This window comes from Acomys minous, assembly GCF_964271855.1.
Source record: "Acomys minous genome assembly, chromosome: 16".
Lineage (NCBI taxonomy): Eukaryota > Metazoa > Chordata > Mammalia > Rodentia > Muridae > Acomys > Acomys minous.
In genome coordinates this window covers 51,818,700-51,844,010 of record NC_140498.1, presented here as the reverse complement: position 1 = coordinate 51,844,010, position 25,311 = coordinate 51,818,700, and the positions used below count along the sequence as shown (strand labels likewise).

The window sequence follows — 25,311 nt, the reverse complement described above, 5'->3', positions numbered from 1 at the left end:
TGTCCTAGAACTCAAAAGGCCCAGAGATCTGCCTCTGCATAATAGGATTAAAGGCCTGCGCCACCACACCCACCTTCTCCCACTGTTTTCAGTGTGTGCTCTCTCTAGCTCACATTCTCTCTCTCTAAGCACAAACCCCCTCCCACTCCTCCCCCCCCCCCCACTTCCTCCCCCTCCACACTCTGTCTCGCTCTGCTTCTCTCATGGCCAAATCCAGTCTGTCAGCCATGTTCAGTCTACTTTCTCTCACTGCTCTGGACTTTTCTAGATGCCTCTGGCTGTTCTCTCTCTCTCTCTCTCTCTCTCTCTCTCTCTCTCTCTCTCTCTCATTTTTGTTTTGCTTTGTCTTTTTCAAGACAAAGTTTCTCTGTGTAATAGCCCTGCTGTCCTTTGTAGACCAGGCTGCCCTGGAACCCACAGAGATCCTCTCTGAGTGCTGGGATTAAAAGTGTGTGCCACCACGCCCAGCTGTTCTGTCTCTTTTATCTACAATAAAAACCTTCCCCTTAACCATATTATGGAGTGACCATGTTGTCAGTTTAAAAGCCTTAATGTCCATTTTAATTTTTGAGGCCAAGTCTCATATAGTCCAGGCTTTCCTTGAACACGATATGCATCTGAGGATGACTTTGAACTCCTGATCCTTCTGCCTCCACTTCCCAGGTGCTGGGATTACAGGTGTGAACCACCACACTTGGCTATCTTCCCATCTTATGAGATGCCACAAACTCACATAGTTGGCAGAGTCCTGGCCAGAGTATTCTCATTCTTGGGGTCCCAACAGGCCAGGCCTGACCACTATAGATAGCCCAATGGGGGTGGGCAGAGAAAGGATGATTCACTGAGACTACAGCACCAAACAGCAGCTCCGTCTGTCTTCATGGCACAGGCAGAAACTCTAGGATTATACAGACAAGTACATGGCGGAAAGAATGGCTCAGGAGGTAAAGGCACTTGATGTCAAACCTGACACCCTAAGTTCAATCCCTGAAACTCACACAGTAGGGGAAAAAAAGAGAGAACCAAGTCACACAAATTATCCTCTGACCTCCACATGCCGTCGGCATGCATGTAGACATGCACAGATACATGCAACATAAATACATGTTTTTTTATAAGTTTTAATATAAAATTCTCTAAGTCTTCAAACCCTTCGGATACCATAAAAAGTATCGTGTAGACTATTAGTTTGCAGCAACTAATCTAAAATATCACAGAAATTTCTCCGTTTTAAGCATAAAAAGGGATGTGGTAGAGAAAATAGAAGCACTCGCACGTAGGTCATTGTTGGATGCCCAACTGCTGTTTTTTTCTGGATCCTGAGAGCTTCCTTCACCAGCACCCAGTGATATCCGGAACATCACATGCTGATCCTCACCACACCTAGAGCACACATGTAACTGGTCCACAGAAAGGAAAGGCTTATAATCCTGGCCACGGTCGGTCAGTCTGAGCAGAATCTCTTGCCCGAGCCTAGCTTTAAGAAGCTCATTGTCCAAAAGTAATATATTCAGGAATATTTGCTTTTCATCAGACCAGGACAGATGTTCCTCCTGAGTTGCTATGGTTCCGGCTACACATTCATCTTGGGGGTAAATATTTGCTCTGAAATGAAAGACGGGTAGTGTGCTCATTGGTGTGTTGTAAATCTCAGAGGGGTCTGGAAACCTCAGTAATTCATTTCCTCGACACAAACTCCATGGAGCTTGTTTTTCATTTATCCAATAAATATTTTAGGCCAAGCTGATATTTTCATCTATTTTACTCCTACACTGGCTATTAACTGTCTCTGCTTTCACTCTTGACCAAGTACTCCATTAACTATGCTATTAAATACAAGTAATAGAGGCCACTGTTCTGGAATAAGCTTCTGTATAAATCTGCCTGAAAATCAAACTGGAGACACTGTGATAAACGGCCACATAACCTGCCTGGCGTGAAACTTTATCTGAGCTTCCTGGAAATGGGGATTAGTTGGGTTCGTTAGCATGACAATGGAGGGCCTGGTCCTAATCCTAACACAAAAGGAGTCTGAAATAACTAATCCTTTATTTTCCTATTATTTCCATCTCCCCACTTCTCAAAGCGACAGGGCTGAGGAGGTGCTTGCTTGACAGGTACCTCACCCTGTGCTCCATCCCCACCACACACTGGCCCAGGTGGAGCATGCCTATAATCTCAGCACCTGGGAGAGGGAGGCTGAAGGGACGGATCTCAGCCAGCCAGGGATACATGAGACCCTGTTTCAGTAAAAAACAAAACAAAACAGCAGTGTGACTGGGCATGGTGGCACACATCTGCAATTCCAGCACTGGGGGACATAGAGAGGTGGATAGTTTAAGGCCTGTTGGTAAATTGCCAGTATGGCCTAATAATGTTTATCAGGCCTATAATTATTATTACAGTAGTATAACCCGCTAGCAATCAATCAAGACACAGACACCTGTTATATTTTAAAATAGCCTTAGTTAATCTGGGGGCAAGGCAGATATTAATCCCCTAAACTACTTCCCATGGTGGAGCAAGTATGGGATACCTGCCTCAATGCCATGCCATCTGCTTCTAATAATTTCTATCAAGCTACCTCCCATCCATAATCTCAAATACTTGTTAATGTTTTTCATCTGGGCCACGTCTCCATCCATGCCAGCCATAAGCTTCTCCTCCATCTAACCCACAGCGGCCTTCTCCTCTCTTCTCCTCTGGTCTCTCCTCTTCCCAAAATTCTCTCTGTCTCTCCGAGCCCAGGATCCTTGGCCACGCCTATCCCATTTGCCCTGCCCTGTGCGTCGGCCTTTTATTGATCAAACAATAGCAATAGACAAGGTGGGTCACAGAGACAAGAAACAGTAATTAGCCTCAAAATACATCAGACCAGCCACCTTTAATCCCAGCAAAGGCCAGCCTGGTCCACAAAGTGAGTCCAGGACAGCCAAGGCTACACAGAGAAATCCTGTCTCAAAAAAAAACAAAAACAAAAACAAAAAAAAAAAACCACCACCACCAACAAAAACCCAAAACCAAAAAACATCAGACCAATCTCCAACAAAGGCCAGTCTCTGCTAAGTGGCAAATTCAACTCCAACCCAGGCTCTATAAGACAAAACTTGCCTCAAAAAAAAATCAATATCAGTAAGTAATATATGATAAAATGGGCAATCTTCTTTCTGTTTTTCCTTTTCTTTCCTTCAAACCCTTCCCTACTAAAAACAACCTGCTCTACTTGAGCCATCAGAATGCTTACTTCATTTTATAAAGAGAAATATTTACCCACCCAATTCCAGAACTGAAAGACAGTTTGCATGGTCCTTTTATAACACCTGCTATAAAATTTGCCAATCTGACCCGTTAATAAATGCTTGTGTAGAACATCTAGGGTCTAGAAAAAGCCTATGAACAAAGCCTGAGAAGTCTAACCTGGCCATAAACTCTGCAACACAAGAACAAACGTCACCGACACAACACCCACATTTTCACCTGTGCCTCTGCCATGTTTGTGATTTATATCAATCGGCTGAACCAGGGAATGAATAAGTATTCTCAATTTTTGCTGATATTTTAGTCCTTTTCTTTTTTAAAAAAGGTTTACTTTATTTGTGTCTGTGTGAGTGTTTTGTACTAATACACTCCTCTATTATCCTCCTGAGCCTTGGGCTTGTGTTTTCTAAGCTAAACTGAAACAATTTAAAAAGCCCTGCAATCATTTTGTCTTTTTCCCCTAGTGACGGAATTTACAGGCATTTTCAGGGATGTTGGGCCTACTGTGTGGGCACTGGGATCCAAACGCCATGACTGCAGAATAAGTTCTGTGAACCCAACACTTGGAAGGCTGAGGCACAAGAGTTATGGATTTGAGGCCAGCTGGGTTAGATTGTAAGGCATTCTGTCGCATCAAACAGAAATATCAAAAATGCCAAAATCAAAAACTAGTGCGGGAGAAGATGTGGGTGCCCTCCCCAGGAGAAGATGTGGGTGCCCTCCCCCATCCGTGGGCCCTTCGCTTCTGGGGTCCTTCGCTCTCACTTTACTTCTTTCCCCTGCAAACTGTTCCTGATGGAGAGGAATCGGCCACAGCACAGTGACCACCCTCCTAGGGGATGGCAAGTACTGAAACTTTGTCTTCACTGTTCAGCTGGACCTAGCTCTGCAATGGTCTGTGTGGCCATATTTCCTTAGTTCTCCCTCCTTGTCCTTTAGTATTCAGTTTTGAAGGAAAAACAACCATCTGCTTCTTTACTCATATGCTCAGCTTGTAACTACTGTCCTCGGTTGATGTTTGCAGAGTCTGCATAGACATCAAGCTTTCTCCAGAGAACATGATGGAGCAAACTCGCTAAGTCCACGCATGCTATACAGACAGGGAGGGGCTAAGTCCATGCATGCTATACAGAGAGGGAGGGGCTAAGTCCACGCATGCTATACAGAGAGGGAGGGGCTAAGTCCACGCATGCTATACAGAGAGGGAGGGGCTAAGTCCACGCATGCTATACAGACAGGGAGGGGCTAAGTCCACGCATGCTATACAGACAGGGAGGGGCTAAGTCCACGCATGCTATACAGACAGGGAGGGGCTAAGTCCACGCATGCTATACAGACAGGGAGGGGCTAAGTCCACGCATGCTATACAGAGAGGGAGGGGCTAAGTCCACGCATGCTATACAGACAGGGAGGGGCTAAGTCCACGCATGCTATACAGACAGGGAGGGGCTAAGTCCACGCATGCTATACAGAGAGGGAGGGGCTAAGTCCACGCATGCTATACAGACAGGGAGGGGCTAAGTCCACGCATGCTATACAGAGAGGGAGGGGCGAAGTCCATGCATGCTATACAGACAGGGAGGGGCTAGGGCCTATATGTCTGCCCCCCCTGGAGGCACCAGCAGCATACAGAAAGTGTCAAGTAGACTCCTGGGAAAACCATCAGGATCAAAACTGAAATTGCCAGTGTCAATCCTAACCTAACAGAAAATAACAATGAAGCCGGGATAACAAAAAGGAAGGGTTCTTCTGTGTGGGCAGTGATAGGGCAGGGATCCAAGGCCCTCCTGAGAGATGCAGACCTCCACCCCATGAGCCTGCAGAATTGATGTCACAGAATTTTAGGAGGAGTCAGCATGAAACAGAGTTGGGGTTTATTCGGAAGGTAAGGACAGAGCAGGGCTCTTAGGAAAAGGGTCGATTAGTACACACTTCAGTGTGGACGTCCCAAGACAGCAGGATCACCTGTAGAGTAGCCATATATACAATTTTGCTGGTATCTGAAGGTACACCTGTAAAGGTTTCTTTCTTTCTTTCTTTCTTTTCTTTCTTTCTTTCTTTCTTTTTTTTTTTTTTTTTTTTGGTTTTTCAAGACAGGGTTTCTCTGTGTAGCCTTGGCTATTCTGGACTTGCTTTGTAGACCAGGCTGGCCTCGAACTCACATCGATCTGCTTGCCTCTGCCTCCCGAGTGCTGGGATTAAAGGCGTGCGCCACCACGCCCGGCTCTTTCTTTCTTTTTTTAATGTATGAAGGTCTGTGTGTATGTATGTGCACATGTATACAGTTTCATCAGATCCTCTAGAGTTGGAGTTAGAGATAGTTGTGAGTCCCCTGCTCTGGATACTGGGAACTGAACTCCTATCCTCCTCCTCTGCAAACACAGGAGGAGCTCTGACCACTGAATCATCTCTCCAGCATCTCAAAGAGTTTCTAAGGGCCCTTGACACACACCACCCCTACCCCACCCCATCCCTGCCCCACCCCTACCCCACCCCACCACCCTACCCCCACCTGCACCCCACCCCTACCCCACTGCCCCCACACCATACCACCCCCACACCACCTAGAGAGGAACCTTAGATACCTCAGACAGGATTGCAAACAGATAAGGTAAAACCACATGTCACAAGTTGGTGGTGTGTTTGAAAGCCTTATTCAAAAGTAGAGCATGATCTTAAAGCTATTTTAACTTTCTTGTTTGCAATATGACCATATGAAAGGAATATTGTCTCCATGTTTGCAGCCATCACAACCAATGTTGCTGACTGTGCTGCACTTGGCAGCTCTCAGAGAGACAAGGCAACAGGTCCTAGCAGGGGACAAGGGAGCAAGTGTCAGATGCTCTGATGGGACAAGGAAGTGGCCAGTCTACACGGGGAAAACAGAATAGGGATGATAGATATTGATGGTGCTGTTCACATCTGTCCATCATGGCAGGGAAGGCGGGAGGCAGGGCTGGGGCCATCGTGGGGCAGTGCTAACTGTCTGCTCACACCTTAGCCGACTAGGAAGTAGAAAGCTGGGAAGAACCCATTTCCTTCAGCCAGGCTCACCTCCTTTGCTGCACTCCCAAAACAGTGCCAGGGACCACGAGGAACATTTCACATTCAAACTGCCTTCATTTCTCCAGTTGTAACCATCACAAACACCTTCAAATAGTGCCGAACGGTCCCTGAGGGCAGCACCACAAAATAGCATGCACTTAAACTTGAGTTTCACATGAGCCAGTGTTTTTTTGGGTTGTTTGGTAGTTTTTATTTTTTATTTTTATTTATTTATTTATTTATTTTTGTCCATCAAAGGATAAAAATCATAACGGTCTAGCTTAAAGTCATGATTGGTTTTATTTTCAGCTCTAGGATCAGATAATATCTCTCTAAAACAGAGTGAGTATTCTGATGGGGCTAAGCAGAAAAAATTGGCTTTATAGACAGAGGAAGGGTGAAGAAACTCGGGACACAGAGCAGATGCCTGGCATTAAAGTCACCCAGGAAGGCAGAGACCAACACAACCTCCCCCCACATCTCCCCACCCCGAATCCCTAACATCAGGATGACTTAGTGGTTGAGAGCATGTTCTGGTTTGCTTTCCTGTTGCTACAATAAAGTGCCACAGTCAAAAGCCACCTGGGGAGATGAGGATCCGAGTAGCCTGCAGGTCACAGTCCACCCTTGAGAGAAGCCAGCACAGGAACTCCAGGCAGGAGCTTGAAGCACATACCAAGGAGGACCAAAGTTTACTGGCTTGCTCCTAGGCTCACTTCAGCTACCCTCCTTATACAGCCAGGCCCACCTGCCTAAGGATAGGGCCACCCATAGTGGGCCGGCCATGTCCTGCTCTTTACCTGGGGACTAGGGATTCAAACTGAGGTCCTCATGCTCACACAGCAAACACTCTTACCCACCTGCTACCTTCTCAGCCCCGGGTTTTATACTATTTTTAAGTGTCTGAAACAGACAGCTTCCCTGAAGGTTGTGTTCCTGTCTGTGTGGTTGACAGGGCTGCTTAGACGGACTCCTACAGGAGGGAAAGTGGAACGTCCTTTTCTGTTACAACCCCTCCAGCAGAATCTGTGTGACAAATACTATCATAAACCTTTGGCGATAACCCCTTCCACCTCCACCCAGGGAGAGCCTCCTGGAATGAGTTTCATGTTCCTGCCAGGAGTAACTGATTGCAGCCCCCCACCCCCACCCCGGTCTCTTTTTTCTCATTTGTTTTGGAATAGTCTGCCTTTGTTTTTACTTTCCTATCAGAACTTTTCAAATGTGACTGTGTTGCTAGGAGACCCCTAACTTGAGACTGCAGCCAAGGGTCATTCAGGCAATATTATCACCAAGTTCCATTCCACTTGTTAATAAAAACACGGCAAAGGATTAGCCATAGTTTATATTATGACTTACAAAAAATAAAGCGTTTAAGAAAGCTCCAGATAGTGACGAGAAGAGCTAAGAAAAAACTGTCTTGACTCACAGATGTTTGGCATAATGAGAGAACACTGACCTTTGATAAAGAGGGCACATGCACTGATACCAATCTAATGACTTAAGAATGATGAGTCAAGATTGACGACAATTTTATTACTTTGCATCCTGTATTTTAAATTGTATGAAAAATAATGTAACCACAAAACACCGCCCCCCCCCCCATTTCCAAAAAACGTGTATAAAAACCTAGTTTGCTTGTCTTCAAAATACACTGAGATTCAAACACTACCGCTGGTTTGTCTGTCACTCGCCTATCTTTGCCGACTGACACTTCGAAAACTCTCATTCCCAAGGACTTGTACCCGACTGAGACAGTTTGTGGCACTTTTCCTTATCAGAAAACCTGCTAGACAGTAATTCCACAGGGTGTAGGGCTTCCGGATCTAGGTTTAGATAATTATTAATATATTGCCTTCCTAGCAATTAGGGATATCTTATCTCCCAGGGCAAGAGAGCGGACTCAGGTCTTATACTTCTATCTGGTAATTAAAGTCCTGCAGTTCTGGTTTTGGTTTTACAAGGTGCTGATTATCAAGGTGAGCCAGCAGCCAATTATCTAGCTAAACTTAACTCCATTTCTAGCCTTCTCACCCTTCTCTTGTTCATTTTCTCTTCCCCATCTTATCTTTAAACACTTTCAAAAATTATATCATGATAACTGAACTCCAAGCCACTGTTAAAGTTAATTTTATAAAATTATGTTTGTTTCTCAGTTTCTCTCTTAACCCAGCTATCACACAAATAATTGAGACTCTATAATATTTTTTAACATGCTTCATAGCACAAGAATTGAGCAGTTAGTAATCTATTCTTAACCTTATACAATAATCTGATTTCCTCCCAGCATACATCCCAGAGTACTTGCACTTTGTAGCTTTCCTGCTCCAGCTCTGTCTCTTGATCTCACTTCAGTCTCTCCCAGGACTCAAACCCCTACTTCCTCCTCCCCAGCTGGCAGGAAGTCCAGCCCTATTCTCTCCCCTGCTCAGCGATTGGCTGTAAGCTGCTTTATTGGCAGTTTGTGGAATAGTGTTTATACAACATTGAGACAGGAGATTCTCAGAACAAGAATTGCAACCAATTATGGGTGATACAAAAGACAGTATTTGAATTACACAATCATTGTGTAATATTATTATGCCTACAACTAAGTATTGACTTGTGTGGCATAGCCTGTAAGCAAGGAAGAGGACGGTTAGAACACAAAGCAGGCAGGTGCTTTATGAAAAGGAGGCTGGGCCTGGCCTTTGAAAGCCAACTTTAGATCATTTGGTAGGAGTGTTTGTCTAGCATGCATAAAGGCCTGGGTTCAATCCCTAGTACTTCATAAAATGCACGGTGGTGCATGCCTGTAACCTCAGCACTTGGGAGATAAAGGCCGAAGGATTATCTAAGGATACCCATGGCTCCATAATGAGTTTGAGACCAACCTGGGATACACGAGACCCTGTCTCAAAAGGGGGGGGGGGGGCGGAGAACAGAAAGAAAGAAAGAGAACTTTAAAATACAGGGAACATAACTCAATAGATGTTTGTTCAATAAATTGACGAATCAATGGTTACCATTACAGTGAAGTATCCTTTTTGCATTTTTGTGTGTGGTGTGTATATGCATCTTTTGGCATGTGTGAGAACAAGCACATGTGGACTCGTGTACGTGTGGGTGGGTGTGCATGTGGATGAGAAGTGATGAGAGTCATCTCCATGCACTGAGGCAGAGCCTTTCATTCAGACCCAGAGCTCACTGATATGGCTAGTCTTGCTGGCCAGCCTGCTCTGAGCATCCCTTCCCTCTCCACTTTACTTTTTCTGTTTTTTGCAGGGGTTGTTTTGTTTTGATTTTTTTATTAATTTATTCATATTACATCTCAATGGTTATCCCATTGTTTTGTTTTGTTTGTTTGTTTGTTTGTTTGTTTGAGACCGGGTTTCTCTGTGTTATGTTGGCTGTCTTGAACTCTCTTTGGAGAGCAGGCTGGCCTCGAACTCACAGTGATCCACCTGCCTCTGCCTCCCAAGTGCTGGGATTAAAGGCAACACTTGGCTCTCTCTCCACTTTTCAAGACTGGAATTACTGTCTCTTCAGCCCTAAAGTGAGTTCTTAACCAGAACTAGTCTCCACCACTTGCCCTATAGATAGCCCTGACAATTCTAGGGAAATAAGATAATCGTCAACAATAGCAACACAGACAATCCTGAAGTCGGGCAACTCTCAGCTTTGGGATTTTAAGCAGCGTTGAGAATCATCAAGCGAAGGAACTGACATCCAAACAGTGTGGGTATGTCAGGGACAGGGCTCAATTACAGCAAATCATTAGTAACCCTCAGCATGCTGCAAGCACCAGAGTGCTAGGAGCACAGGAAGCAGCTAGCTTTGCATGCAAAGGCAGCCAGAGAATGAATGCCATCACCAGGAAATAATCAAATTCCAGGACCTACAGCCTGGATCTGATGAAGGTGATGGTGTGTAGAGCTGTTTGCAGACCAAGAAAGGAGGGAGAAAAGAGACCAGTCCAGTCTTAATAACCAAGCAGAAGCAGAAAGCAGCAGAGAAAGGAACTCCGCCATTCACGGTAACCCGGTCAACATACTGCAGTTGCCATAAGTGCTCATAAGCTGAGCACCTCAGGTCCAACTGTGAAAAGCATAGTCTTCCTCCAAGAATTTCTCGATCCTGTATGCCAGGCAGGTATGCAAATGGATGACTATGCATTGTGGGAAATGTACAACAGGTTCAATGGTCTCTGCCAGGCTGGGAGGGAAGGGCAGGTCAACAAAGATTCCATGAAGGAAAGAGACAGAAAAGCAAGGAGAACTGGACAGAACCAGCTTTTACTGGGTTTACACCACAAAGGCTTCTCAGTTATTGTATGTGTTAGGGGGAGGGGTCTCTGCCAACACCACCATGGCCACAGTAGGCAAGAACGAAGTCCAGTTCAATATGACTCAGTAGCTGGTCTTGGCTCAAACTTGGAGAGTCTGATACTAGACAGTTTATTTTAGGGACTTTTAAGCCACAGTATAATTTGGGGGGGAAAAGTTTCCTGGTGTAATAGAATCCCATATGCATAATAAAGCTTAAGGCATAATTAAATGAAATTCTCCTCAAAGTACATGTCCCCTCTTTTGTAAAGTTGGGTTCTAGAGATAGACTGCCAATGTCGTTTTAAGCTCTGGGAAGATCGGGTGTAGTCTTGGTCAAATAGAGGGCACAGAAGTCACCCAGGCTATTAGCCACCTCCAGTCCTGGTTGTAAGAGTCTGGGGAGCCAGATGTGACCTCCATCAGATAGGGCAAAGGTCACCAGGCTATTAACCACCTCCATTCCCAGCCATCTGAGCAAGAAATCGGTTACTCATCTCTTCCCAACCCTGCTGCCGGGCATGGTGGTGCATGCCTTTAATCCCAGGGAGGCAGAGGCAGGTGGATCTTTGTGAATTCGAGACCAGCCTGGTCTACAAAGTGAGCCCAGGATAGCAAAGGCTACACAGAGAGACCCTGTCTTGAAAAACAAAAAACGAAACAACAACGACAAAAGAACCAATCCTGCATGCTTAGCACGCTTGGTCCCGCACACTTGGTCCCCCTGGTGCTTACCTGTGAGCGCTTCTGGCCCTCTGCAAGTTATGACTCTTCTTCGTATTTGTGACACTCACATCTCATGTTTATCCTTAAACTTTAAAGCTAGTATCTTTACAGTTCAGATTTCCCTTTTTGTTTACAAGCTGCTGAATATATTAAAAGAAAAAATATCAATAGTTTTGGTCAGATTTATGACAATTTAGTCCCTTTGGATCCTAAGACATGTGAGTGAACTTTTGACACCTGGGAAACAGAGGCAGGAGTATGTCTGCTACATAGTTTCAAGGGTAGCCTGGGCTATATCAGAGGCTGCCTCATAAAAATAATTCAGGCACAGAAACCCTTTAGCTTTTTAACTCTCAGAAGATGAACCTAATTGGAAATGAAAGATGCCTCCCGGATATGTTAAGTCTGCATTAGACATAATGTGTTTTGGCAAACACTGTAGAAATGTACATAAAATTCCACTGAGATAAAAGTAAATTGCCCATGTAGAAAAAAAAAATAACATTTTTTTTTTCATAGCTCCAAATGAATCCTGAAGGATGATGGTCTTTAGAAGGGAAACAGTAATCAAGGCACTCAGAAAGGCTTATGACTTAGGACTGTGGCTCTGGGCCATCTATTTCTATAGAAGAGAGATACATTTAATTTGGTCCAATGCAGTCACATCTTTAATCTGAAGGCCCTATTTAGATACACTCCAAAGGCAGAAGTTAATTTTCTTTAACTCTAGGCTTTAATGGAAAGGAAATGGAAAGTCTAACACACACACACACACACACACACACACACACACACACACGCTCATCAAAACAAAAGTAACAATTGTTGGTGAAACACTACCGGTGTTTTCTTCTTTATAGTGTAACCACAACTTTTAGTAACTGTAATTTCTTAGTCTCATTTTGTAGCACTGACTAGTCTAGAACTCAGAGATGTGATTAGCACACCCGACCTCCTTTTCAGAGATTGATTTTTTAAAATTTATTTTTATTTTATATGTATGAGTGTGTTGAGTGCATGTCTGGTCCCAAAGGAGCCCAGAGGGTGTTGGAGTGACAGGCGGTTGTAAGCTGCCATGTAGGGCCTGGGAACAAAGGAGTCCAGGCTCCTAACCACCGAGCCACTTCTCCAGCCCCTCCTTTTCTTTTCTCCTCTAAATTGGTCTTTGTTTTGTTTTGCTTTGTCTTTCAGACGGGCTGGGGTAGCCCAAACTGGCCTTGAACTTGCTGAGGATGACCTTGAACTCCTGGCTCTCCCTGCCTCTGTCTCCCTGCTGTTATGATAGGGGTAGGCCAGGCCACCACACCAGCCAAGTATCTCTAATTTCTTTTAGTCATTAAATGATTTCTTCTTCAACAGATCAGGCAGTAACTACATTTTCCCAAAGAATATACAAATCCCTAGCTGACAAATTTCATTGACTCTACCATAGGCAGATATTTTTCTCAAAATCGCTCACTAAACAGATATTGAGAAAAACATGGAAATACTACAAATAAGCTCTCAAACTGAGTTCTTACAAAAATTTACACCAGCCCTCAAACTGTCTAGTTCTCACCATACTGTGATATAGATAAGACAGTAACTTCTCAGTTTTCCCTCAAATAAAAATGACCACTAAGGTACGATTTAAGCATGGATTTTAATCACAAAGATGCTGTACAGAAGCACTACATTTTTGCAAAGCTGAGGAACGGTCAGAGAATGTTATGTTAGTTCTTCCTCCCTCTCTTCCTTCCTTCCTCGGTGTCCTCCTTCCTTCCTTCCTCAGTGGCCTCCCTCTTTGGCTAATCCCTGAGCAAGCACTGTGCCACTGAGCTACATTCCAAACCCCTAAGTACCTTGTGCATATGGATATTTACACATATTAAAATTATTACAAATATTTACATATTTGTGTGCATCAAAGCCATTGGTCAGTGTGTGTGTATAGTATGCATGTATGTCTATGCATGTTCACAGGTATGGATGTGCACACAGAGGCCAGGGGTTGGCATAAGGTAGCTTCTTTGATCTCTCTCCACCTACTGATTGTCTCAGTAGAGTTCTATTGCTGTGACGAGACGCCACGACCACAGCAGCTCTCATACAAAGAAGCATTTAACTGGGGCTGGCTCACAGTTTCCGAGGCTTAGGCCATTTGGTGCTGGAGAAGTTAGTGCGAATTCTACATCTGAATCCACAGGCAGCAGCAAGACAGAGAGAGACCCGGGCCCGGCCTGGGCTTCAGAAACCTCAGAGCCCACCTGAAATGACACACATCCTCCAACAAGTCCATGCCTCCTAATGCTTTCAAACAGTGCCTCTGACACTGACGTATATAAGCCTCTGGGCCCGTTCTCACTGAAACCACTACCCTGGCGCAATATCCGCTGCTAATCAAGCTAAAGCCAGCTTGCTCCAGGGGTCCTATTTCCACCTACTGAGCACTGAGATTACAGGCAGGTTACCACAACCACCCAGCTTTTAAAAAATGATTTATTATTTTTAAGATTTATTTATTTATATGAGTGCTCTATTTGCATATATGCCTACACGCCAGATGAGGGCACCGGATCCCATTACAGATGGCTGTGAGCCACCATGTGGTGGCTGGGACTTGAACTCAGGAAGAGCAGCCAGTGCTCTTAACCACTGAGCCATCTCTTCAGCCCTGCCACCCAACTTTTAAAAATATACAGCCAGGCTGGACATAGTGGCGCACGCCTTTAATTCCAGGACGCGGGAGGCAGAAGCAGGCAGATCGCTGTGAGTTCAAGGCCAGCCTGGTCTACAAAGCGACTCCAGGGGAAGCCAAGGATACACAGAGAAACCATGTCTAGAAAAACCTAAAAGCAAAACAAAACAAAACAAAACCATACAGCCATCAAGAAATATTCTTACTTCTGCCCCAATATAAAATGCATTAGTATTTGTTACATTTAGAAGGAACGTGCTTATAATTTATACAAACATATTACAAACCATATAAATTACTTGCTTAGAAACTTAAGTATGAATTCTAAAATTGACCTTACACATTCTCAAGATAAACTCAGATTCAGTGTTTCATATCTTGAAGTTTGACAAGGGCACCAGTAGGAACAGCAGAACCGTGGGGGCAATTGCTGAAATTTCTTGAGACAGTCATAGTTTTAAATTTTTATTTTTGTGGTTTGGAGACAGGGACTTCCTGTTTTTTTTCCAGTCCAGTCTTGAATTCCTGGGCTTCGTTAGCTTCCGTTAGCTTCCCAGGTGGACAGACACACTCCATGCCTGCTTCTTTACATAGCTCAGAAACCTGATGGTGGCTGGCTGAGATTAGAAAAACTGAGAAAATGTGAAAGACTGGCTGGTGTTTCTTGTGTCTACTTTAAAGTACAAAGATACTGAATTTTAAAGCACTGAATTATAAGGAATGCTATTAGCATCCTGGGATGCAGCCAATGGCAGAGCGCTTGTCTGGCCATGTACAAGACCCTGGGTTCCATCCCTAGTGTGTTGTATGTACACACACAAAGCCAGTCATGGCGGTTCATGTCTGTAACCCCAGTATTTGGAACACAGAGGCAGGAGGATTACTGCAAACTGTGTACACTGCTACAGTACGGATTAGAGTTCTTCCTTAGAGGAAGGAAATGATTAGTTTTCTAGAGTTTTAATTTGCTATAATTCATTATGAAATAAAAAATTTTATTTCATATACGTAGGAATTAGGGTGTTTGGTCAACTGTATCTTCTCAAAGCCAGAAGATGTCAATTAAAAAGTACTGTACTTGGGTGATATAATATAAAAGTAGATGAATAAGACATGATGGCTCATGCACTTGGAAGGTTGAAGGAAGCCCATCCTGGGGTACATAGTGAATTCCAGGCCAGCCTGAGCTTAAAGAGAGACCCTACCTTTTGTTTTTGTTTTTGTTTTGAGACAGGGTTTCTCTGTGTAGCCTTGGCTGTCCTGAACTCGCTTTGTAGACCAGGCTGGCCTCAAACTCATAATGATCTGCGGCCTCTGCCTCTCAAGTGCTGGGATTAAAGGTGTGTGCCACCACGCCCAGTGAGAGATCCTATCTTAAAAAAAAAAAGTAGACCATATCAATAAAATATTCTATACAGAAGATATCAACACTAGTCCCTTTTTTTTTTAAAGATAAAACCATCTACTTATAAGAATTTTAGTGTAGGCATAATAATAAATCATTATAAAATATGGGGGGAACATTGATAATTCAATCTTCTTGACTGAATTCTATATAAATAGAAACATACTATAAGGACAAAAGGCCATTTGATTCCAAAGTCTATAGGAAATAGCCTGAGAGTTTAGGCTAAAAATATAAATAATCAAAACTGGAGGATTTTTTAAAAATTCAACCTGCCTTATAATATTAGAATAGAAGCTGGGCATGGTGGCATATGCCTTTAATCCCAGCACTCAGGGAGGAAGAGCAAGCCCAGAATATCCAAGGCTACACAGAGCAACCCTGTCTTGAAAAAACAAAATAATAATAATAATAATAATAATAATAATAATAATAATAATAATAATAGTAATGTAGAACTATTAATAATTCCAAAATGATACCTGTCACTGTTATAATTTTTAACCAAAGCATTAGAGAGGTGGAAATACCAGAGACTGGAATGGCTGGGACAGGTTTGGATAAAAGTTAAAATAATCATTGTTAATTTCAAAAGAAGTGGGCCTATGGAATAGTCGTTCTTCATGATGGAGCCCATAGTCGGTCAGTGGACAGGCCTGCTGCAGGTGACTGAGAGAAATGGAGAGAGGGGAGCCCTGGACTCCTCACTTCTCTGGGGACCCTCGAAGGAGGATGAATACGGACTTCAGTGTGCCATCACCACTCTGCTGTGAAAAGCATAGGAAGGTGGCCCAGAGGAAGCCACAGAGTCCAGTGTAAGCTGTCCTCCAGTGCACAGGGACCAGGCTGAAGTTGGCCAGCTGCAATGCAGAGAGAGTCTGTTAGCAGTAGACAGGTAGCAGAGTTTGTGTCGGGGATTGAACTCAGGACGCAGCACCAAATAGGCAAACGCTGTACCACTGAGCCCCGAATTCTATACAGCTTGGCACTCACCTGCACAAAAGGCCAGTACATCAGACCACTCTGGAAGGAAGAAAAGCCTCATTAGGATGCTGTCTAGTTACATAAAACAAACACACAGTTCATTCTTTTTTGTTTGTTTGTTTGGGTTTTTTGTTTGTTTGTTTTTGTTTTTCGAGACAAGGTCTCTCTGTGTAGCCTTGGCTGTCCTGGACTCACTTTGTAGACCAGGCTGGCCTTGAACTCACAGCGATCCGCCTGCCTCTGCCTCCCGAGTGCTGGGATTAAAGACGTGCGCCACCACGCCTGGCAACACACAGTTCATTCTATAAGAGGCTAAGAATGCCAGGGAGGCAGGGTGCCCAGCTAGGATGGGACTGCACTCTGGGCTGACTGAATGAAGACTGCTTGAGGCCTTAAGAGAGCAGGTAGAAACTTGAGGGCACAACTTGTAAGCCGCCAATCCACCTTTTGTTAATTATACTCCTAAGTGCAAAATGACAAGTGAGCCAGAGATTCTGGAAGAAATCAGTACTTTTAAAAGTAATCACATAGATTTATATACTATAATTTCCAAGTGGGTACCAGCATATAATGTGCATATATTGTGATTGGCTGGCCTGAATTTGCTCACTACGTAGACCAGACTGGCTTAGGATTTATAGTGATCCACCTGCCTCTGCCTCCCCACTGTTGGGATTAAAGGCTTGAACCACCACACTTGGATCTCCAAACAGTTCTTTCCTTTGTTTGGTTGGTTTTCTTGTGTTGTTTTGTTTTGCTTTTTGAGAAAAGATTTCTCTGTGTAGCCCTCACTGTCGTAGGCCAGGCTGGCCTCAAACTCAGAGATCCACCTGCCTCTGCTTCCTGAGTCCTAGGACTAAAGGCATGTGTCTTAGCATGTGCCTATGGAACAATATTAGACAAGCAACACATCTAAGCCATCTCTTGGTACAGAGCAAGTTAGGCTGACATTGCAAATTTCTTCCTACATTTATACAGTGTGTGTGTGTGTATCCTGAAGATACTTTCAGGAGTCCTGGACACTGAACTCAAGTCCTCAGCCTGGTGGCAAGTGCCTTTACCCACTGAGCCATCTTACCAGTCTCTCAATTTTTAAAATTGCTTTATTTTTATTTTTATTTGTTGTTGTTTTGACACAGGGTTTCTCTGTGTAACAGCCCTGGCTGTCTTGGAAGTCTCTTTGTAGACCAGGCTGGCTTAAAACTCAAAAATCCACCTGCCTCTGCCTCCTGAGTGCTGGGATTCAAGGCATGTACCACCACCTCCAGCATCACTTTATTTTTATTTATTTGCTTTTACAACTGGATCTTGTTCTGTAGCTCATGGCAGTCTTCTTGTCTCAGCCTCCCGAGTGCTGGTGTTATAACTATGAGCCACCACACTCCACCAAGTAATTTTTTTAAAAAAATACACACGAGTCAGGCTTGATGGTGTATCCTAACATTTGGGAGGGTGTGTGTAAGACAGAAGATGCTGCAGAGACACAGAAACAACTTGAAGGACCTCCCACTGAGCACATCTGGAATGCCTGAGAATACCAGAAATAATTAAACACATTAATTAATTATAAACTGCTCGTGCAGGGGGTGGGGGCAGGAGGCAGAACCCCAGAGTACATACCCACAATAAAGAAGTGGCTGGGAGAGAAGGAGGACAAGTGCCACCCAGTGAACACAGGTGCTGGGGACACTCACCACTCCACAAGCAGGGCAGAATCAGAAATGGATCCAGAAGCTAGGATGTGGGCACAGCTGCCTAGCATGCACAAGGCCCTGAGTTCTGGCCCCAGCAAAAAAGGAAGGGCAAGAACAAGAACGAGGAAAAGGAAGAGGAAAAGGAAGGAAAAAGAAGGGAGGGGGAAAGGCACAGACTGTGGTCCCAGCTACTGAGGAATCCAAGTTACAAGTCTGCCTAAGCAACTTAGGGAGGCCCTTTCTCACAGATGAATGATTAAAAAAGAGCTGGGTGTAGCTCAGTAGTAGCATGCCTGTCTAGCATGCTTGAGGCTCAAGGTCAATCTCTAGCACAGCAAACATAAACAAATATACAACACCCCCGTTGCTAGTACCCCAAATTATCAAGTGAGGGACTAAGAATTAATTGAAGAACACTCTTCGTGGTAAGCCTTTTATTGGGAGTCACAGAACTGCTTATATAGGGGAGGAACCAGCACTTGAACAGGCTGTAGACTCAGAACAAGGAAAATGAAGGCAACCAGTGGAGCACAATGTTTCAACTGTAGAGAAAAACAAGTAATGTTTCAACTGCAGACAAAAACAAGTAATGGTCAGTACCAGCACAGCTGCAGTTCCCCACTCAAACAGGGCCGAGGATATGGCTCAGTTAGTAGAGTGCTTGCCTAACATGCACAAATCTCAGCTACATAATGAGCTCCAGGGTAGCCATAGCTACATAAGACCTTGTTTCAACAATAACAACAACAACAATGATATCAACAATAGAGGTAGGGATGGGGTAGGTAGGGAGTGATAAGTCACTTAATCAACCTATGTGAGGACCTGGATCTGAGCCAAGCCTTGAAAAAGGATAAAAGCATAGGATACACCAAGATTCCCAGGGCTCCGCACCCAAGGCAGTCTGTCCCTAGCACTGAGGGAGCAGATTACCAATATTGCTTCCTGTCCTTTCTAACATTTGGTGTAGAGTAGGGTTTATAATGCCTATAATCTCAGCACTCAGGAGGCTGAGGCAGGAGAATGGCTCTACACAGTAAAGTATGAGCCAGCCTGGTTTACACAATGAGGCCATGTCTCAAAACTTACGAGAAAATCAATAATATATAAATTAACAAAACATGTCAGATGTGTGTATCTGTCTTAAATCTATTCTATTGGGACACCCCAGTCTCTCTTCTAAAATAAACAAGGAAATTGCATCCCAAAGTCTCTGTTAGAGGCACAATTTCTCCTTCAAGAGAAGTAACAAGAGCCCTAAACATCTTCCTTGAAGGAGATGCCCCCAAAAGAGGTGTTCATGGAATTCTGTGGCTTAAAATCTCCCCTCTGTCTTCCATCACCAAATGTACAGTGCTGGCCCAGGGGCTCAGTACCATCCACTGATGCAGGTGATGGCTCAATGCAGCTGCATGTTGCATTGGCTTTTGTATTTTTAGGTGTTGGGGTAACCCTGAGAGTTCCTCCTCCCCCTCCCACTAAACCAACACCTATACTCTACCCTTCAGCTCTGAATAGGGGGCTAAGTACATGTAAAATATTAGGGTCATATTCTACAATACTGAATATTTATCTACCTGATTGTTCTTAGCTGAATCAAACTAGTGCTAGGTTAGAGCTGAGAAATGTCCCTGACTCTGCCAGACCGAAGACAATAAGCCTTCAGTAGACACTTGAGTAGTGTTGAATCAACAGCAATATATACCTCTGTACTAGATAAAGAATACCACAGGGGGCTGGAGAGATGGCTCAGCAGTTAAGAGCACTGTCTGCTCTTCCAGAGGTCCTGAGTTCAATTCCCAGCAACCACATGGTGGCTCATAGCTATCTATAATGAAATCTTGTACCCTCTTCTGTTATGCAAGCATACATGTGGGCAGAACACTGTATATGTAATAAATAAATATTAAAAAAAAAAAAGAATAGCACAGGGACTTAAGTCACTAGGAATATTCCCCGAAAACATTATCCTTCTCTGGAAGCACCTTTGTGGTGAATGGTTCTTTTTTTTTGAGACAGGGTTTCTCTGTTTAGCCTTGTCTGTCCTGGATGCGCTATGTAAACCAGGCTGGCCTTGAACTCACATCAATCTGCCTGCCTCTGCCTCCCAAGTGCTGAGATTAGAAACACTGGGCACACCTGGAAACACTGGCAGCGGGGTTGATTCCTTAGCTGACCCACAGCCTACGATTCCTGTTTTGCAAATAGGTTTAGAAACGTATTAAATAAATTGCTGAAAAGAATAAATCTAATTAAGTCAGAAATCACTGTGAACACCTGCCTGAACACAATGATACTGTGCATTTCCTGTCCCTGAGAAGCAGAGCTGCCCCGAGGTCTCCTCAAATGCATCTATCCAAACATACTCAAGCTAGAAACACTGACGCACTGAGCTACAGTCTCGGTACTTGGGAGGCCAGGGCAGGAACGCAACTTGAGCGGAAAGGTTGTACGCCAGGCCGAGCATGTCAAGATGTTCATTTTCAAAATAAACAAAACGAAATGTAACAAATGAAGATAGCTCTTTGTCAAAATATTGAATTCCAAGATCAGCCAAACTGTAAATCCTAATTTAAGCATGGTTGTTTTAAGCCATTTGAGTGGGATAAACCTGTAATCCCAGCACCTCAAGAGGATCAAAAGTTCAAGGACTGTTTAACCAATAGTGAACTGAGTATCAGTCTGGTCAACTTATAGAGACCATGCCTGATTCAAGGAAAGAAGGAAGGTGGGGAGGGAGGAAGCAAGGGAGGGGAAGAAAAAGAAAGAGGCGGAGGGAGGGAGGAAAGGAGGGGAAGAGAAAGGGAGAGAAAGAGAGAGGAGGAGAGGGAGAAAGGGAGAAGAAAGAGGAAAGGAGAAGAAGAAAAGAAGAGAATAAAAGAAAAGCTAGGAGGGCCAGCAAGAGGGTTCAGTGGGTAAAGGAGCTTGCTGCTAAGTCTGATTACCTGAGTTCAACCTCAGGAATCCACACAGTGGAAGAAGAGACCTCCCACAAGTTGCCCTCTGATCTTCATACTCCTAAGCCCCCTCATTCCGCTAAATAAATACATGTCATTAATTTTTTAAAAGCTCTGGAGGTGGGCATGGTGGCACATGTCTGTAATCTCAGCACTCAGGAGGTGGAGGCAGGAGGGTCAAGAGGTCAAGTTGGGTTATATGAGACCCTATCTCTACGCCAGCAAAGAAGGGGGCAGGCGTAGGAGTCAGGGGTAAAATCCGTGCCTAGCATCAGGCATAGGTTCAATCTCCAGTGGGGGTGGGGAAGCTGTAGTAAAGTGTTCCATTCATTTATCGTGCTTGCGTGCATCTCTCTGTCAGTCTGTGCGCTCATACACTAGCATTTTCACGTAACATGGACAGACAGGCCACAGAAAATGTGTGGCATTCAGGGACAACTGTAAGAATCTGTTCTCCCCTACCACCACGTAAAACCGCAGGAATAGAACTCGGGTCCTCCGGCTTGGCAGCAAGCTCCTTTATGCACTGAGCCTTCTCCTCGCCAGCCCCTAAAGTAAGTGCTCTTTAATGTTTAAAATACGTAGAGCTAATGATTACATTTCAGAGGCCTGTCTTACCTTATATGTATTCCAGAACTTCTGCTTCAGGTCCAACAATATGTCATCCTTTCCCTGAAGAGCGCTCATCCCTATTTACAGAGACACAGCAGAGGGCTTTTAGAAATGGGATGATTACTGTACAAGTGTGTGCTCGAGTGTCATTCCAACAGCATCCAGGCACACTCAGTTCCAACCACTCACTATGTGGCTGTTGACCCAACCGGAAAACAAGAGCATCTCTATTTTTAAACTGAACTTTAAAGGAGCACCAAGTAGCGGGGCTTGGTGGAGCACATCTTTAATCCCAGCACTCAGGAGGCAGAGGCAAGTGAATCACTATGAGTTCGAGGCCAGCCTGGTCTACAAAGTGTCCAGGATAGCCATGGCTACACAGAGAGACCCTGTCTCGAACAAATAAACAAAAAGGGACACCAAGTTACATGGTGGCGTACATGTTTACTCCCAGCATTCTGGAGGCAGAGGCAGGTGGATCTCTTGTGAGTGTGAGGCGTGCCTGGTCTTTTTCCTGCCCCCCCCCCCCCATATATAACCCTGATTATCCTAGAACAGCCTCTGTTTTAGGCTGAGATCAGGCTGGCCTCACACTCAACGATTCCTGCTGCCTCTGCTTCCCAAGTGCTGGGGCTGCAGGTGGGACCCGCCATGCCCAGCTATGTGTTGCTGAGGGTGGAGCCCAGCCTCCAAATTTGAAAAAAAATTCTTTCTCCTTTTTCTTCTTCCTTTCTTCTGTGCTTTTTCTCTTCTTCTCCTTCTCCTTCTCCTTCTTCTTCTTCTTCTATTTGTGGTGAGATTAAACCCATGGCCTCAAGCGTGGTAACCCTGCCCTCTGCCACTGAGCTGCACTGCTGCACTCCCACCCTCACTTCATTCCTTTAAAAAATAGAAATAAAAACTGCTAGTCCTGGACATCCTAGCAACTACAAATTTCCCATTAGTATATTCTTTTTTTTAAGAATTTATTTTTAGCCAGGCGTGGTGGTGCATGCCTTTAATTCCAACATTCAGGAGGCAGAGGCAGGTGGATTGCTGTGAGTTCAAGGCCAGCCTGGTCTACAAAGTGAGTCCAGGACAGCCAAGGATACACAGAGAGACCCTGTCTTGAAAAACAAACAAAAACGAAAAAAAAAAAAGAATTTATTTGTATTTATGTGCATTGGTGTCTTGCCTGCATGTATGTCTGTGTGAGGGTGTTAGATCCTAGAGTTACAGTTGTGTGCTGCCATATGGGTGCTGGGAATTGAACCCGGGTCCTTTAGAAGAGCAGTCAGTATTCTCAACAGCTGAGCCGTCTCTCCAGCCCCCACCAGTATATTCTAGTCAGAGTTTGACATTCAAGAATTAGAGCCAAAACCTTACTTTTAAAGGAGAGTGTAAAGACAACAGTCCTTTACAAATTCTGACAGCCCTGATGGGGGTTGGGAGCAGGCTGAGTGTTACTAGTCAATCGCAGGAGAGTCTTAGGGCAGGACTGAAAATGGAACCAGCAAATATTGTGTGTAGTGCTGTGATCTGCTTACCCAGGTGATGCTAAGCACTTACCTGTGCCACATCATTGCCCCTCCTCACAATTACCTAGCTGAGAAGAGTTAAAAGAAGGGAAAGACAGCTAGCTCACTAGTCACGATGGCATTGTAAAATTAGCAATCATGAGGCAGAGGCAGGAGGATTGCCATGAGTTCAAGGCCAGGCTGCACAGCATGACTTTGTCTGAAACTAAAGTGTTTCAGGAGGCTAATAGTAAGAACCTAGCCAGGTGCCCAATTCCTTCCTCCATCATTTTCCAAGGCAGGCCTGGCAGGGGCACCACCTGACTATCAGTTTCAAGTGGCCACTTAAGCATCTGGCTCGCACGCCCATGCGCCCCGTCACCGTGACATGAAGCCAGGGAGACTGAACCAGAGATCCGAAAGTAAGACCAAGCATAGCTCCAGACAGGTGATATACCAGAAGACCCCAGATCTTCGCCATAGGCTCCTCCCACCCGCTGGACCGGCACTATTTTCTAATCTCAGAGTGACCATGCACAGAAACACTCCATGTCTGTGAGAACTGTGAGCGAAGCCGCCAAAGTGGTAGCTCAAAGTCTAGTTCCTATTTAGAGGCTCCTAAGCCCTTCGCCTCTGCACTAAGCTGTAGTAAGTACAGGAAGCTGTTTGCAAAGCTAGCTGGGAGATCGCACCAGGAACTAGGCATGGAGCTCGGGCAAATCAGAATGCTCTCTGCGGTATCTGTTCTGACATGGCGTTAGCTGCGATGGTAGCAGGCCACCAGGTCATTGTTTCCTGTGGGCTAAAGAAGGAAAGGAAGTGAACATAGCCTCCCCGAAATACCTCCCGGAGGAGGGGAAGTTTCTTCTAGATGGTTGCCTACCCACATTCAGTTTCAGAAGACATTAACAGGCTGGGTCTGGGTGGGACCAGCTTTTCATCCTAGCAACTTGGGAGACTGAAGTGGGAGAATCACAAGTTCAAGGCCAGCCTGAGCAATTTAGTGAGTCCCTATCTCTGCTGCAGAGCCTCAGGTGTAGCTTTTCCCAGAATAGGTGGAGCCCAGGGATGCAGCTGCAATGGGGCTAAGCCAGGGTCTCCTGAATATGCCCTTTTCTGGAGGAAAACACACACACACACACACACACACACACACACACACACACACACACACACACACACACACACACATCCTGAACTCCACCAACCGCAGCCTCTCAGCTTTGAAACCAACCCTCTGATCTCCAGTTTCCCGGCCAACGGGCCCCCAAATTCTTCCTTACAAAAAACCTCAATGTCCAGACCTTCTGTCACCTCTTCAAAATTTCCTTCTAGGCCTCGTTCCAGGGCCGCAGAGTTGTCACTCCTGCCTCAGCCTCAGTGGCTCCAGATCTCTGGTTTCGGCGTCCCCCCCAGATCCCCTAGCCTCCTGTGGGGCCTCCAGTACCCCAATCCCAGAATCTGAATCCCAGCTAGGTCCCTCACCGACATAGAAGGCAGAGAGGGCTACCGGCCCTCCGACAGTCTGGTCACACAGCACCTTGGCCAGGACCGTGCGCGGCGCGCGGCCCGGCAGCGCGCGCTCCAGCAGGCGCAGCCACACGTAGTTGAAGTTGCCGTGGAAGGTCACGGCCAGTGTAGCCACGCGCCGCGTCTGCCGCCAGTCCGCCGGGCCGCCCCGCAGCCGCTGCTGCAGCGCATCACCCGCCGAGAAGAGCCCGGCGTACAGCAGCACGTTAGTGGGCCACGGATAGCGCCGCGCCGCGCGTGGAAACGCGCGCCACCAGCTCGCCATACGGGCCCAGAGTGCCTTCAGCGCCTGCACACCTGACTGCACCGCAGGCGCCAGGGCGATTGGACGCCCCTGTGCACACCCAGCCCGCGTGTCCAATCCCGTGACTGCTGGCCACCGAGAAGGCGGAGCCCCTGCGATGTGCGGAGTCCACCGGGCTCTGACAATTTACAAGAAATCTCCAGAAGGAGGAGAGGCACTCAGACATAAAGCAGATCTGTCATTCCCAAACGCCTGGCATTGTAATAACAAGGAATGGCCGCCGCCGGGGCATTGGAGATGGCCGCATGGCTTTGTGAATGCGTCAAAATCCAGTGGATCCTACACTTTAAAATAGGGATTTGCTTATTAGTTTGAGACC

The 25,311-nt window shown here is 45.3% G+C and overlaps 1 protein-coding gene across 3 annotated transcripts; it reads right to left on the bottom strand.

The window, feature by feature from the left end:
- Positions 1-12,956: 12,956 nt before the first annotated feature.
- On the bottom strand, positions 12,957-25,019 carry MPV17L (MPV17 mitochondrial inner membrane protein like). 3 transcript variants are annotated; one of them, XM_084763549.1, is made up of 4 exons: positions 24,644-25,011; positions 21,669-21,739; positions 16,409-16,438; positions 12,957-16,275 (listed from the first exon to the last, which is right to left on the bottom strand). In XM_084763549.1, the coding sequence occupies exons 1-4, from the start codon at positions 24,951-24,953 to the stop codon at positions 16,120-16,122; spliced, it is 567 nt and encodes a 188-aa protein (XP_084619675.1). In that variant the 5' UTR covers positions 24,954-25,011; the 3' UTR covers positions 12,957-16,119. The 3 variants fall into 3 exon arrangements, with proteins under 3 accessions (XP_084619675.1, XP_084619676.1, XP_084619677.1); XM_084763550.1 differs by lacking the exon at positions 16,409-16,438 and having other exon boundaries at positions 24,644-25,015; XM_084763551.1 differs by lacking the exons at positions 12,957-16,275; positions 16,409-16,438 and adding an exon at positions 16,445-18,635 and having other exon boundaries at positions 24,644-25,019.
- Positions 25,020-25,311: the final 292 nt, after the last annotated feature.

Coding starts and splice junctions, on each gene's coding strand:
- MPV17L (XM_084763549.1), bottom strand. CDS start 24,953: ATGGCGAGCTGGTGGCGCGCGTTTCCACGCGCGGCGCGGCGCTATCCG. Junction 16,439..21,668: donor AGTTCTGGAATACATATAAG/GTAAGACAGGCC, acceptor TCTTCCTTCCAG/AGTGGTCTGATGTACTGGCC. Junction 16,276..16,408: donor TGTACTGGCCTTTTGTGCAG/GTGAGTGCCAAG, acceptor TCTGCATTGCAG/CTGGCCAACTTCAGCCTGGT.